The sequence below is a fragment of the Leuresthes tenuis genome, unplaced genomic scaffold (genome assembly GCF_036924035.1).
Source record: "Leuresthes tenuis unplaced genomic scaffold, fLeuTen1.0.hap1 SCAF_35, whole genome shotgun sequence".
NCBI lineage: Eukaryota > Metazoa > Chordata > Actinopteri > Atheriniformes > Atherinopsidae > Leuresthes > Leuresthes tenuis.
The window spans coordinates 1,087,696-1,102,898 of record NW_027325389.1 but is presented as its reverse complement, the minus strand read 5'-3'; the positions used below and the strand labels follow the sequence as shown (position 1 = coordinate 1,102,898).

Below are 15,203 nucleotides of genomic sequence, written 5' to 3'. Positions count from 1 at the left end.
GACTCTGAAAAGGGAAGGATTTAAAGTCAGAGGCTTAACATTCTTACAATCACCGACTGCATTTACTGAGAATCACTTTCACTGTACAAGCAGATATAAATATGCAACCATAAACCTTTGAGCATACAGTTAGTGTTCAGTAACTCTAAGATGCCAAAGCTGCACTCAGGGATTTAAAAGAAAGAAAAAAAAAAACCCAAAACAGAAATCAACTGGAGGAAAAAACCATAAAGATGATAAAGAACAACCAGCCCAGGCTGCAGTAACACTTGGCCAGAGGACAGGAAGTGTGTCAGCCACGGCTGGCGCTCCCACATGCAGCCCTGGCGGTTAACTCGTGGCGTGCAGCAGTCCAGGGGAGCTCATGCAGGCGGGTCAGAGGCGGGATCAGACGCTGCTTCCTGGAGGATCTCTGTACAAATCTTTAATAACACGACGCTGCAGCACAACCGCTCCGATTCCTCATAATCCAAGAGAATTTCTTTTATCGATGGATTCGTTTCCACCACTTCAGTCTTTCGGTTCTTCTGAATCTTCACGTGCGTGCGTACGTGCGCCCGGTCCAGATGTTACCGCAGCCTTCGCTTCTCAGTCCCGGGCTTGAAAGGCGTTGGGAGAACTTGGCCACGGCTTCAGATGGGTGTAAGATGGGGACAGAGAGAGGAGGAGTGCAATAAGTGGTCCAAAGGAAAGTGGAACGAGGGAAAAGGGTCCGTCACAAGGCTTTATACAGAAGGGGCGGCGGCCTTTACTGCCGACTCTTCAGGGAATCCACCAACCTGCGAGCACAGAGCAAACAGAGGTCAGGCTGAGCAAACACGGGAGCTCAGTCTGCAGCTTCTTCTTCTGCAGCTTACCACTCCATAGCCTCGTCCAGGCCCGTGCCCTTGGTGGCGGAGGTCTTGAAGATCTGCCATTTTCTGTCTTTGAGGGCAGGAAGGCCCAGAGAGTTGGCGACCTCAGTGGGCGTCATGGCCTGGTCCATGTCCTGTTTGTTGGCAAACACCACCAGGATCGCCTTCTTCAGCTCCTCTTCCTGCGATGACACATCATGAAAAGCGAACGAACAGCATCACAGCGGAGAAGAAGGGTCACACTTACCTCCAACATGGCCACCAGCTCAGACTTTGAGATGCCCATCCTGTCCCGGTCGCTGCTGTCGACCACGTAGATGACGGCGTCTGTGTTTGAGTAATAACACCGCCAGTAAGGCCTGTGAAGAGGACACGGGTTTAGCAGCAGCCAAAGAGGGAAAAGCTTGAACCTGGAGGCCAGGCTGCCAGCGGCACCCACCTGATACTCGTCTGTCCTCCCAGGTCCCACACCTGGAACTTGAGGTTCTTGTATGTGACGGTTTCCACGTTGAAGCCGATTGCTGCAGAGAGAACAATCCAGACGGGTGAGCTGAAGCCCGACTGTTCAGTCGGTGACACAAAGAAAAGCTTCTTTATTCGTTCTAAAGCTGCATCCAGACTTTAAGACAGAAAAGGTTAAAAATAATGAATCTTTTTCTGATAAACCGGCTGATTCACATGAATAAAATGTTACGATGCAGGTCAGTTTGTTTGAATGAACACCTGAAACACACGTGCACTCCCACACGTGCACTCACTCAGAGGTTCAGACGGTAAACCAGAGCAGAACCTCTTTACATCAGTTCCAGCAGCGACATTCTGAGGCTGTTTGGTATGTTTTGGTAACCGTACCTGAATGAGCTGGAATTAAATCTGTTCGGTTGGAACAAGTGAAACTAACCGGATTAGTCAGCGTTCGGTCCTGAAACACTTGTTTCTAACAGCAGCTGCACAGTTGAACTGATGCAGACCCACAGATGGTTTATGAGGAGAGATGCTAACAGGATCCACTCAGTCTGACATCCTGCCACAGCGTCCTGATGTCAGAGTCCAGCTTTGAGTCGCCCTCCTCCTGCTGAGCAAACACGTTCGACCTGTTCTTCCACATCTCAGCTTCTTATTTTAAGACCTGAGATGTTCCCCAAAAGCTCAGTGTGCCGCTTTAAACCGTCAGCAGAACGCTCACAGCTGCACTTCACTCCCTCCACCTGCTGCCTGTAACATTTAGGATCCAGTTTAAAACCGCCCCCCCTCCACAGAAGTGAAACCCTGAGGCTTCCCCAGTCTGGCAGAGCTCTCTGCCCTGCTGGAGGTTCCCCGGTCCAGGTGTGAGCAGTGGGGTGACCGATGTTTCGCCGGTCTGCTCTGACCTCTGACCTACGGCAGCTCAAAGCCAGATTAGAAACGTTTATTTAAACCTTTCTGTTGCTGTATGTTGATAATCTGCTTCTGGGATTGTGAAGCACTTTGATCACTCTCTGGTTGTTGAAAGGTGCTAGATAAATGAATGCTGATTGATTGATTTTGTCTGGTGCATGTGATCAGCCCTGAGCTAACTGATTGTTTGGAGCTTTACCCGACCGGTTATGAGAGAAATTAAACCCACTCCACACCTGACAAACATCCTGCCCGAGGACTTTTAACCACAAGCTGCGACCCTCACAGTAAGAAATTAGAAGCATTTTAATCTTCAAGATGTTTTTACATGAATCAGTTTCTAACTGATCGTTCAGGTCGCCTCTAAAATCTGATGCAAATATGTTTAATGCGAGTTAAGGGTACAACACACCTCTAATAACTCATAAAACTGATATGAATGTATTTGGAAGCAATAGAAATGGTTTAATAATCTGGCCAAAGAAGATTAGCAGATCTTTGACTTGGCAGCGTGATTCAAACCCTCCTGATAGGGTTCATCAGTCCCCTTATCAACCAGACTGAACTAAAGCTGACCGGGCCACGGTGACAGGCTCCAGGCCCGTTTCACCGGCTTCCTGAGGATCGGCTCACAGCTGGTAAACATCAGAAAATCCTCAGCTGCTAAGTGGTTCCACTCTGAACTGCTGCGATTAACAAACCACGTTCCAAGCATTTCAACCTGAAAGAACAGAGTTGGCTTCCAATCTAACGTCTCATTTTCTCAGCAGACTTTCAGCAGGTTTAAGTTCACTAACGAACCCTCAGAACAAACAGCCTGCTGTGTGGAAGTGTCCACATGAGTCGATCTGGTTCTGTGGTTCCTGAACTGGACTGGTGCACAAACAGGAACCAAACCGGTTAAACAGGAGAGATGCAGCTGTTAGTTAAATATGCAACAGACTGAACCTCGAATGCTAAAACACACGGTGAGCAGTAGCTATGAATTTAGCCCAGCAGTCAGTGTCTGACACAGCGAAGATATTTCACCTGAACCCAACAGCACAAGAGCAGTTAAACCAGGAAGTGTTTCCCAAAGTGGGGGTCGAGACCTCACCGAGGGCCGTGACACACTGATGGAAGTTAATTTCTAACGGCAGCTTCCACTAGAACTGCTCCATGAGATAAAAACAGAAGTCACAAATGGACCTGTGGTCTGTTCCTGAGCCCTCAGTTTGATTGGGCTCAAAAGATTGGGAACCCCTGTCCAAGATTATCAAGCTGAGTCATAAATGATCGGTTGGATAAATTCATGTCTAAAACTCAGCTGCATTTTCTCATTTAAAGCCAGTAGTTCAATACAGAAGAAACTTAATTGCTTAAACATAAAGGATCTTAAAGCTGATGGGTTTTTCCCTTTTATGTGTATCCATTAAATCCTTTTTATTGTACTGCTGTCCCTGTCTGCTCTTAATGGGTTTTGCTCTCGGGTTTTTATCGGACGATAGATTTTAATCTCAAAGAGAGTTCCTCTTTATTTAATGACTGAAATAATAAAAGTAATAAAGAAATATGGGCAGCCAGGACATACTTGGGATTGTGGTAACCACCTCTCCAACCTGCAGTCTGTACAGAATGGTGGTTTTTCCAGCACCGTCCAGACCCAGGATCAAAATCCTCATCTCCCTGGTGCCAAACAGGCCTGAGAAGAGACTGGAGAAGAAACCACCTGCAGGGGACAGATATGTAGAAGTTAGTCTGACTGATGGATCATTATTATGCTTCTGATCCATTCTCCACTGGGTTTGTTGAGGTTAACACCCCACTTTGATCTGTGGTAACCAGACATGCTTTGATTTATAAAAAGAATAGTTTTGGCTTTATGACATATACAGAAAAGGAACCATAAAAAACAGATAAAACATAAGACTCGCAGGACGAGCTGAGACATACATATAGAGAGAGATAATGACAAAAAGGTAGGTAGGCATTTTTCTCAAAACTGCCTTTTTTCGCAGTCAGTATGAGGCAGTTAGCTAGCTGAGGTTAGCTTACAGTGGCCGTGACGTTATAACATGAACACAACAAAAATGTGTTGCTTTATCAATTATGTCCTGAATACCGACATGTCTATGGTGTAAAACAGCATCGTTAAGAAGCTGGGAAGGTAAATGTTGACACCGAAATGACACAGAGAAGACCAACACTAAACTGCACATAGCTAACATTAGCCCACAGACTAGCTTGGTAACAGCAGCACCTCGCGTTAAATAAACGGAAGCACGGGCCAAAAAGGTGATGTATTAGGATTGAATCATCCACAAACATTAAATTAATTAGTATACTAATGAAAAAATGTACTTAGTAAACCAAGAACTCACCCATTTCGCTAAGACAACGTTGCTCGAGTCACTAATACACAACTTGGTTGAAAGTAGGTCTACTTCCGTCTGGTTGACGTGTCAATAGGTGACGTCATCCGCCGTCGCTTGGATTGAGCTTCACCACATTCGTCACGAAAAAACATCTTTTACTGTAAAATAAGACTGTAGCTCGTGATATAAATAATTTAAATGTCTCAGCAGAAGGTAGCATGTGTATTGTCTTTTATATTATTTTAAAATGAGTCGATTTAAAAAATAATAAAGCTTTGGAGCGAAAGTGCAGCTCGCGAAGCTAAGGCTAACACCAACTGACGCTGTGACGCGGGGTGCGTTCAAGAACCCAAAACGGAGCCGCGCTCCCAAACGTTTCGCAGCGGTTCTTTTTCAGGGGAATGTGACAATAAACGTTGAACCGTGTTGAATGCGACTCGCATCAGTCGAAGGAGTTGCCCTCTCTCAGCATCAAATTTATGACCACCAGAGATTAGAATGGTTTTCAGGCTAAGCGTGAGAGCTGCTTCATGTTCTGTTCATTTAAAGCAAAGTGCAACCCTTGTGAATAGTTAGGGATAACTTCATTATGCGGGAACTGCTCTGAGTTGTAATTTGAAGCGGATGGTCCCGGTGCGTGTCGCCTGAGACATCGTTTACATTTGGCGGTGAGACCGACGAGGCGGGACCGCCTAAAGGATGGTGGAGCGGTCGGACCGAGCCCCTCTGCTGGACTGGGAGGAGGTTCCGTCCACGGACGGTGCAGCAGCGGGGAAGGACCGAGTCCCGAGTCCCTCCAGCAGCGGTGCCTCAGCAGCAGGATGCTCAGCGCCGGGGTTTGGGTGGAGCAGCGGACCGGGGGGTCCCACTCCCAGCAGGTCTGTGTCCAACGCAGACGGCTGCAGCGCCCCGCCCGCCACCTCCAGCACCCCGGCGGCCACGGATGAAGCGCTGCCCCCCGACGAGGAAGCGCATCTTTCGGATTCAGGACCAGGGGAGGTGTCGCTGGAGGACAGGATGGTGAAGTGGGAGGAAAAGGACCAGATTGTGTCGGTCTTTGTAGTTACGTTCAACACCAGATCAGGTGGGACATAAATTCTGTTTTATTACCACAGCATGAAAACGCCTTTAAGTGAGAGAATATCATTCGTTCTTATTCATCTAAATGAGAGAAAGCATGATTGAAGCCAGGAGCGTTGATCCGTATTTGAGCTAAATGTGGAGGCTCGTGTCCGACAGGTGTGGCTTCCTCTGACCCTGCCATAAGTTTAGAGACATCACGGAAAGTCACGACATCTCCCGTCCGCCTGATTGCAGAAGAAACGCGACAAAGCGACAGGAGCAGGGATCCAAATCAATCAGCTGGTGCCTTCTGCAGAGTTGGCCCATACATTTTTAATGTGGCCAGGACTGGGCCGAGCCCCTGTGGATAAGGAGCCGGACAGATGCCCTACCTGGAGGGCAAATCAAATGAAAAATCAGGTGTAAATGTGAGGGAGAAAAGCTGCTGTGAACGCAGGACAGGAGCCTCCCTGCAGGGTGGAGCTGGGCTCTTTATGATTTTGCGGCATGAAGGAGAAAAGAAGCATGAACAGGCTGTGGTTCTTCGGTCTTACAACAGGCTGCCCTGCACCACCACTCTGAGGGTTTCATTTAATAAAACCATCTGTGACAAAGTGAATAAATGAAGAATTTAACAAAGAATCATTTCAGCCAAACAGTACTGAGCAAAAGTGTTTTAAATGGGTGAAAATATGCACTGAAACATGAACATAAACCCAGAATCTGAGGCAGAAACAGAGTTTTTTATCAGTTCTCAGCAGCTTTAAAGTGAATCTCTGGTCTGAGCTCCTTTATTCTCCAACACAGCCTGAACCCTCTGAGACGAGCTTTCTGTCATTTCTTTAAGGAGTCTTCAGGAATAGTTCTCCAGGCTTCTTGAAGGACATCCCAAAGCTCTTCTTTGGATGTGGGCTGCCTTTTGTTCCGTTCTCTGTCAGATGATCCCACACTGCTTCAATAATGTTGAGGTCCGGGCTCTGGGGAGGATTCATCCCTCCATAAGACCTGTTGCCACTGATTTTCAGTCCACTTCTTGTGTCATTTGGCACAGCTCAGCCTTTTCTCCCTGTTTCCCTTCCTTAAGAACGGCTTCTTGACAGCCACCCTTCCATGGAGACCATTTCTGATGAGGCTTGGGCCAACAGTAGATGGATCAGCTGAAGGTCCAGATGCATCTCTCAGGTCCTGTCAGGTCACAGCTGGATTTTTTCCTCTTTCTTAAGGACATCACTTTCAGATCCTGTTCATCTGCTGGAGATAGTTTTTTAGGCCTGACACTTCTTCTTTTGTCCTCCACTTGTCCAGTTTCCTCAAATGTTTTAAGGACACACTGCACACCATGCTGAGATATGCCAAGTTTTCAGCTAATAGCTCTTTGGGAATCACCTTGTTGCTGCAGAAATCCTATTTTCTGTCTGTCAAACTGTGTTTTCTTTGCTGTTTTTCATAGATGCAGCTAAAGAAATGGGAACAAATGATGTGTCTTTGTGACAAAGTGCCTAAAGATCCAGTTTAAATGGCTTCTTTGCTAAGTTGTCTGTTCTGTGTTACGCTTCAGTGCAGAAGCCTTATTAAGTTGTTACAATGCTTGGGAATAACATTGATTTTTTTTTTTTAAGGTATTTCAGGTTCAGTCTTCACAGCAACATCACATATCAGCAGTGAAGGTGTTTCTTTCAGCTGAAGATGACCCTAAATGGTCTTCCAGAGAGGCCTGAAAGCGTCGTGTTCAGCTGCAGCTTCTGTTGTGATCTCAGGAGATGACACAGAGACAGATCGGCTCATATTTCTGCAGAAACACTCCTGACTGATGCATGTATCCAGTGATTAGACTGAAGCGGTGTTGCTGAGTCACCTTTGTTTGTCTGCACCTGTCAGAACATATTTGCTCAGCTGCCACCGTTGGGGTCAGTGCTGCAGCGGGTTTCTGAACAGGAAGTGGACTGATTATCTCCATTTCTTCTCTGCTGTGTGGCAGGAAACATGCTGGAGTGGTGTCTGCCCAAAGACATGGACCTGGAGGGGGTGGAGTTCAAAGCCATCGCCAGCGGCTCGCACCGAGTCACCACAGACTTCATGTAAGAGCGCCTGCTTCCAGCAGCAACGAGGAGCACATCTCAAGTATTAGGATGCGCCCCCATGTCCCCGTCCTGGCAGGGCAGAGAAGGGAAAGAAAGCAGCCATCTGGCTCTGCCTGGGCCTTTCATGACTCATCTGATTCCCTCTCCCTGCTTCCACAGATACTTCCGTAAGGGCTGCTTCTTCGGCCTCGCCTGCTTTGCCAACATGCCGGTGGAGAGCACGGCAGAGAGGGGGGCCAGGATGAAGTCTGTGGGGATCCTGTCTCCGTCCTACACCCTCCTCTACCGCTACATGAGCTTCCTGGAGCACCAGGTCAGGTGAGAGCAAAGAGTTTTCATTCCCATCCGTCCTCTTCCTTCAGGAGTGGAGCCGGTACGGTGGAACAGATTATGTTTCCGTTTATCTTCCAGCTGGACACACTTTTATCCTTCCAGGTTCCGCTCCATATGAACAGGAAAGTGTCCCACAGTTGCTGCAGATCTGCAGGCAGCATCATCATATCGTCCCAGAGGGGCTTTATTGGATTAAGGTCTCGTTACTGCGGAGGTCATCTGATCAGAGGCAGGAACATCCTGCTTCCAGCTCTGATCAGAAGTGAAAAGCTGTGTTTGTTTAAGCTAAAACAAGCTCACACAGCAGGCTGTTTCTACCTGTCCAGGTGGAGCCAGCTTTTATCTTCTCCTGCTGGACCCTGACCCTGCCGGCAGAACTGATTTCCACCCTCCCTGGACGCAGTTTCCTGCTCTCAGCCGACAGCAGCTGCACCTGCTGTTAGCTCAGACCTGTGGTCACTGCGTTCCTTTCACACTCAGAGGTGTTTCCAGCGTGTTCCATCAGAATAAAACGCCGCTCCATCTGTGCATTTAACCCTCTGAGCTGAATAAACACTCAAACAACAGAGAGATGACAGATCCCACTGATGTGGGTGTGCAGACTCGTCTGCTGCTGCTTCATTTCAGGAAACACCCTGAGCACACAGCCGCTGTCTGGGGCTAAAGCCTCCTTCAGAGGCTGAACCGGGCCGCTGTCTGGGGCTAAAGCCTCCATCAGGGCCGCCACAGAGGCTGAACCGGGCCGCTGTCTGGGGCTAAACTGTCTGGGGCTAAAGCCTCCTTCAGGGACGCCACAGAGGCTGAACCGAGCCGCTGTCTGGGGCTAAAGCCTCAGAGGCTGAACCGAGCCGCTGTCTGGGGCTAAAGCCTCAGAGGCTGAACCGGGCCGCTGTCTGGGGCTAAAGCCTCCTTCAGGGACGCCACAGAGGTTGAACCGAGCCGCTGTCTGGGGCTAAAGCCTCCTTCAGGGACGCCACAGAGGCTGAACCGAGCCGCTGTCTGGGGCTAAAGCCTCAGAGGCTGAACCGGGCCGCTGTCTGGGGCTAAAGCCTCAGAGGCTGAACCGGGCCGCTGTCTGGGGCTAAAGCCTCCTTCAGGGACGCCACAGAGGCTGAACCGAGCCGCTGTCTGGGGCTAAAGCCTCAGAGGCTGAACCGGGCCGCTGTCTGGGGCTAAAGCCTCAGAGGCTGAACCGGGCCGCTGTCTGGGGCTAAAGCCTCCTTCAGGGACGCCACAGAGGCTGAACCGAGCCGCTGTCTGGGGCTAAAGCCTCAGAGGCTGAACCGAGCCGCTGTCTGGGGCTAAAGCCTCAGAGGCTGAACCGGGCCGCTGTCTGGGGCTAAAGCCTCCTTCAGGGACGCCACAGAGGTTGAACCGAGCCGCTGTCTGGGGCTAAAGCCTCCTTCAGGGACGCCACAGAGGCTGAACCGAGCCGCTGTCTGGGGCTAAAGCCTCAGAGGCTGAACCGGGCCGCTGTCTGGGGCTAAAGCCTCAGAGGCTGAACCGGGCCGCTGTCTGGGGCTAAAGCCTCCTTCAGGGACGCCACAGAGGCTGAACCGAGCCGCTGTCTGGGGCTAAAGCCTCAGAGGCTGAACCGGGCCGCTGTCTGGGGCTAAAGCCTCAGAGGCTGAACCGGGCCGCTGTCTGGGGCTAAAGCCTCCTTCAGGGACGCCACAGAGGCTGAACCGAGCCGCTGTCTGGGGCTAAAGCCTCAGAGGCTGAACCGAGCCGCTGTCTGGGGCTAAAGCCTCAGAGGCTGAACCGAGCCGCTGTCTTTCTTTCCCTGCCAGGACTCATCCAGCTCTCACTTCTTTCTGTTTCCTTCCAAGCAGCCAGACTTTCCTGGAGTCTTTTCAGTGTTCCTGAGCAACAGTTCTGCAGCTTTCTGAAGGTCTCGGCTGCTTTTTCCTTCATCTTCATCTCTTTCTACAGAGAAGCAACAATTCTGCAGCTTTCTGAAGTCTTTCACAGTTTTTATTTGGACATTTTCTGCTTTTTCCCTCATCTTCAGTCCTTGTTCCTGAGCATTTTCAGTGTTTTTTCTTTGTTCAGCCACTGAACTCTGACCTTTGACCCATTCAGGCAGGAAAAAGGCTCCTAACTCAAGGGATGAACCAGTGTTGTGTCGACACTCGATCCTAACTGTGGACAAACAGCCATTCTTTGCTCTTTGAGCAACTTTTGGACGCCTCGGAGACGTTTCAGCCTTCACGGTTTCCTCCAGGCTGAATATATTTGCTGAGGTCGACAGGCCTTCAGTGTCCCAGCGTCACATCTCTGCCACACTTCCTCCTCAGCAGTTCTTTGAACACATTCAGCCTGTTTCTCTGCCCCCCCCGTCAGCAGTTCCCACGCTCTGGCCTCCAGTCACGCAGCTCATCATTCCCTACGTGGCTCGCTCCACATTCCCTGCAGCCCTCGTCATTCCTGATGTCACAAGCTGAGTTTTCCCCTTTTCTTCGCCGGTTATCTCCCGCCAGCTTGTGTCAGTCCTGAGCTTTGCAGGGAATGCTGATGATAGAACGGCACGATAAAGAGAAAGGTGTCTCAGCAGTGAATAATTATGGTTTAAACGTTTTAAACCAGCCTTCAGTCGCACAGAAGAGGCAGAATAAATGTGAGTCGTGTTCAGTGAAAAGCTGAACAAGCAGGTTCTCCTCTTAAAGGCCAAAGATGAGCTTCATTCCACACAAAATAAACCCAGAGTAGTCTGCTTTTCTTTGTCTTTTATCTGTGTAAATTTAAAACAAAGTTTCTCTCATTTGTCCTGCGGACGGTTCGGTTTAAAGACCCGACTCCATGAAAAAACCTGATGAAGGTGCAAGTGGACGGACTTCCTGTCTTCTCAGCAGCTGAAACCTTCAGACTGGCTCAGAGTTCTTTCTGAACGTCTCAGTCGGGTTTCTAAAAATGAAAAAGCTCCCATTAATGAAACTAAAGCGGGAGCCTGGTCACATTCATTTATCATGTGAAACTCCTTCTCAGATCTCAGGATGTGGGTCGGAGTCATTTGAAAAAGAGAAAGAGGGTGTTTGGTTTCCTCCAAACGTGCTGCTGTGCATTAGGACCAAACATCTCCACTTTGCTCTGGTCTGTCCAAAGGACATTGTTCCAGAAGTCTTGAGCTTTGTTCAGATGCAGCTTTGCAAACCTAAGCTGTGCTGCCATGTTCTTTTTAGAGAGAAGAGGCTTTCTCCTGCAGCCCTTCCAAACAAGCCATCCTTGTTCAGTCTTTTTCTAACTGTGCTGCCATGACCTTTAATCTTTAGCATGCTAACTGAGGCCTGTAGAGTCTGAGATGTATGACCTTTAACCTTTAACATGCTAACTGAGGCCTGTAGAGTCTGAGATGTAGCTCTGGGCTTCTTCACCTTGGGGTGACCTTTAACCTTTAGCATGCTAACTGAGGCCTGTAGAGTCTGAGATGTAGCTCTTTTTCACCTTGGGGTGACCTTTGACCTTTAACATGCTAACTGAGGCCTGGAGAGTCTGAGATGTAGCTCTTCTTCACCTTGGGGTGAACTTTGACCTTTAGCATGCTAACTGAGGCCTGTAGAGTCTGAGATGTAGCTCTTTTTCACTTTGGAGTGACCTTTAACCTTTAACATGCTAACTGAGGCCTGCACATTTCTCTCTGATATCCTGAAATGTAAAAGCTTTTGAACACAGAATGGTTCTCTGATGCTTTACGGATTCGTTCTGTGTTCTTATTGCTCTCTGAACTTGGTATTTGCTCAGTCTTTGAGTCTTTCGACATCTCTGGATGCTGTCTCTCCTCAGGCTCCAGCTCCAGTCCCCGGGCCACTACTCCCCCCTGGAAGCCTTCTACGAGGATAAGAGAGCGCTTCTGCCCCCCAGTGGAGGCGAGGTGGTTACTGCACTCCCGGCCAACGTGTGGGGAGCTGCAATCAACCACAGCATGCACCCTGAGATGAAGGTTGGAGAGAGTTCATGGCTGCTGTGCTTTATCTTCTGTCCTCAGCCTTCAGACTGCTGCATGTGTTTGTTCTCCTGGAACAGATCACCCACCCGGCAGGCTGCATGTCCCAGTTCATCCGCTTCTTCGGGGAGCAGATCATGGTGCTGTGGAAGCTGGCTCTGCTGCGCAGACGCATCCTCATCTTCTCCCCTCCCCCCGTGGGCGTGGTCTGCTACAGAGGTAAAAACGCTCTTTCTCTGCTGGGTAATGAGTTAAAGGTGCTGCTCTGCTCACTTCCCGCCCTCTCACCAGTGTACTGCTGCTGCTGCCTGGCCAACGTCTCCATCCCCGGCGTGGGCGTGGCCGTGCCCGAGTTCCGGCCCTTCTTCTACGTGAACGTCGCCGACATCAGCGCCCTGGAGAATGAGCTGGCCTACGTGGCGTGTGAGTGGACGCTCCACACAGGTTCTGTCCACACGAATCTCTCTGTTCGGGGAGGCTTTTCACATCTTTGTACCTTTAGGCACCACCGAGAAGATCTTTGAGGAGAAGAAGGATCTGTACGACGTGTACGTCGACAATCAGAACGTAAAGACCAGCAGAGACGGGCTGAAGCCGCTGCTGCGCCTCAGCGCCGCCGACCGGGAGAAGTACCGCAAGCTGACCGAGCAGAGGTAGGCGAGCCGGAGCGTTGGGATCAGCTGCAGGCCTTTCAGAGATGAGTTAAAGGTTTTCTCTGCTTGTGTGAGGTCCTGAACTGTTTCTGAGCGGAACATCTGCATGTGTGTGCAGGCAGATGCTGCTCTACTCCCAGGAAGAGAACGGAGACTGTGTGTCCAGTGAGGAGGACCTTTTTATCCTGTAAGTGCACACTGTGGCGTGTAACTGCTGATGAACCGCTGCCCCGTCTCACCTGCCTCACCTTCTCATTTCCAAGGTTCTTCCTGGAGCAGAACAACAGGATCTTCCAGACTCTGAGTGAAGTGGCGGGGAGCGCCGACCCCACGGTGACCCCGGAGAGCGTGAGGGCGATGGGGCTGGATCCACACGGCGACCGGCTCTTCCTGCTCCACCTGCTGGAGATCTACGGCTACGACACGCTGCTGGTGTCCGAGCAGCTGTGCTGCAGCTGAGAGACGGAGGGCTGTCTGCCTCAACCCGCTGCACTCCTGGCTTCTCCGGGTCTCCCGGGCGCCATCGGAGCCTCCAGAATGCTCTCTGGAGTCATGTTTTGTTGTGTATCGCTTCTTTTGTCCGATTCCTTGAACTCTCCTGCGACACCGAGCAGAGCCGCGAGGTCAGCTGTCCTCAGAGGCTCACGGAGACGTGGCTCAGAGACATGTTCCAGGCCCCCGGACGGCCTCCTCAGAGCTCCGACCAACAGGAAGAAGCATCCAGACATGTCCTGAGGAGTGACGTATGAAAGGAGAACGGATTTCTGTAAATAACGTCCTTTAGGTGCTGTGTGTCAGTGTATGTGTGGTGTGGGTCTGGATCTCTGCTCGTGTTGTGCTCCGTATATCAAGTGCTGGATGTAAGCATCCAATTTATTTGGCCTCCACGTCCAAGTCCGGTTCTCCTTTCTTCAAACCGTCTTTGTCTCCACAAACTGATGTCTGTAACGTCACAGTTTAAGTGATTTAACTCAAAGGATGGATGTTGCTCCGTGTCAGAGGCAAAGCTTTTACTGAAGACCTTCAGTCAGGTGCGTTTAAATGGCTCATTTTGCACCTGTGTGCTGTTTGGTGTAACTTTTCCTTTATTTTCAGTGTCAGAGAGGCAGGAAGTGATCTCACAGCGGCTAACATCTGCAGAAAAGACCTCAGACCAAAGTGTCTGCATCTTAATTCAACCATTTACTGACAGAAAACCCTTAAAGTAGCTGTAACCTGTGCTGTGCAAGAGTCTTACACCCCCCCTCATTTCAAATCAGGAAATAAGTGCAGCGATTTACATTCAGTCACAAAAGGAACAGAAGCAAAAGCAAAGCTGTTCTGTCCGGGCTCTGGGGAGGATTCATCCCTCCATAAGACCTGTTGCCACTGATTTTCAGTCCACTTCTTGTGTCATTTGGCACAGCTCAGCCTTTTCTCCCTGTTTCCCTTCCTTAAGAACGGCTTCTTGACAGCCACCCTTCCATGGAGACCATTTCTGATGAGGCTTGGGCCAACAGTAGATGGATCAGCTGAAGGTCCAGATGCATCTCTCAGGTCCTGTCAGGTCACAGCTGGATTTTTTCCTCTTTCTTAAGGACATCACTTTCAGATCCTGTTCATCTGCTGGAGATAGTTTTTTAGGCCTGACACTTCTTCTTTTGTCCTCCACTTGTCCAGTTTCCTCAAATGTTTTAAGGACACACTGCACACCATGCTGAGATATGCCAAGTTTTCAGCTGATAGCTCTTTGGGAATCACCTTGTTGCTGCAGAAATCCTATTTTCTGTCTGTCAAACTGTGGTTTCTGTAGAAACAACACTGAATTAGCTGCCATTTTATCCTCAAACAGCCAGAGTTTAGTGGCTTAAAAAGCAAACTCAAACCCCACCTTCCTCTGAAAATGGTCAGGTCCAAGGAGCCTGTAGGAACTATTGATGAGAACCACTTTAAAGATGACAGGAACTGAAGGGAGCTGAAGACTTTTGCACAGGACTGTACAGCTCGCACTGATAAACCTGCAAAAATGTTTCAACTCGGTAAAAGATGCATGATTGAACCACAGTAAATATTCTATAAAAGCATAACTCGCTAAGATCCTTTAAGAAAAGCCTCCGTAGCAGCAGCTCCGTGCTAATTACAGTCTGAGTTTATATGAATATAGAAACATACTAACAGCTTTAAGAGCCTTTGTCATTCTTTTAATGTGTTTATAGCTCAGCTCAGGCTCACATTGGGAGCGTCTTTAGAGTCCATGAGGAAGGTTTCCCTGAACCATGCTGTAGTGGGAGCTCACCTGGTGCTTTTGGATGGAAGCTTTTCTCCAGCAGTGACTGTTTATTTGAGTGTTTTTGCTGTAAATAACACTTTGCTGTGTTTCCACGTGGGATCAGATGAATGTGTTTTCTACAGCCGCCCTGATCCCACAGAGCCTAAATGTTCACGCCACCTTAAACCGAGCCCAAGGGAAAGTCTGACTCCTGTTAAAACTCCACTTTATTTATTTTACTGTAAACCATGTTGGAAATAAAGTGCACAGCCACAAACATCTGCACGTTGAAGGCTTTTCT

At 49.3% G+C, this 15,203-nt stretch overlaps 2 protein-coding genes across 2 annotated transcripts; one reads left to right on the top strand and one right to left on the bottom strand.

Moving 5' to 3' along the window:
- Nucleotides 1-40: 40 nt before the first annotated feature.
- Nucleotides 41-4,691, bottom strand: arl1 (ADP-ribosylation factor-like 1). Its single transcript, XM_072379130.1, has 6 exons — nucleotides 4,592-4,691; nucleotides 3,802-3,939; nucleotides 1,294-1,375; nucleotides 1,102-1,213; nucleotides 858-1,036; nucleotides 41-779 (listed from the first exon to the last, which is right to left on the bottom strand). Exons 1-6 carry the CDS (start codon nucleotides 4,593-4,595, stop codon nucleotides 749-751), a joined length of 546 nt encoding a protein of 181 aa, XP_072235231.1. The 5' UTR covers nucleotides 4,596-4,691; the 3' UTR covers nucleotides 41-748.
- A 234-nt stretch (nucleotides 4,692-4,925) lies between these two features.
- LOC140285359 (DENN domain-containing protein 11-like) lies at nucleotides 4,926-15,183 on the top strand. Its single transcript, XM_072379129.1, has 9 exons — nucleotides 4,926-5,669; nucleotides 7,626-7,725; nucleotides 7,888-8,046; nucleotides 11,842-11,998; nucleotides 12,082-12,220; nucleotides 12,293-12,424; nucleotides 12,504-12,654; nucleotides 12,773-12,841; nucleotides 12,918-15,183. The coding sequence occupies exons 1-9, from the start codon at nucleotides 5,285-5,287 to the stop codon at nucleotides 13,111-13,113; spliced, it is 1,488 nt and encodes a 495-aa protein (XP_072235230.1). The 5' UTR covers nucleotides 4,926-5,284; the 3' UTR covers nucleotides 13,114-15,183.
- Nucleotides 15,184-15,203: the final 20 nt, after the last annotated feature.

What these genes read in the sequence shown, in the direction of transcription:
- LOC140285359 (XM_072379129.1), top strand. Translation starts at nt 5,285, where the DNA reads ATGGTGGAGCGGTCGGACCGAGCCCCTCTGCTGGACTGGGAGGAGGTT. An exon ending in TACGTTCAACACCAGATCAG is followed by an intron (nt 5,670 to 7,625) that starts GTGGGACATAAA and finishes GCTGTGTGGCAG; the next exon opens with GAAACATGCTGGAGTGGTGT. An exon ending in TTCCTGGAGCACCAGGTCAG is followed by an intron (nt 8,047 to 11,841) that starts GTGAGAGCAAAG and finishes GTCTCTCCTCAG; the next exon opens with GCTCCAGCTCCAGTCCCCGG.
- arl1 (XM_072379130.1), bottom strand. An exon ending in GGAGGACAGACGAGTATCAG is followed by an intron (nt 1,214 to 1,293) that starts GTGGGTGCCGCT and finishes TCCTCTTCACAG; the next exon opens with GCCTTACTGGCGGTGTTATT. An exon ending in CTGGACGAGGCTATGGAGTG is followed by an intron (nt 780 to 857) that starts GTAAGCTGCAGA and finishes CTGTGCTCGCAG; the next exon opens with GTTGGTGGATTCCCTGAAGA.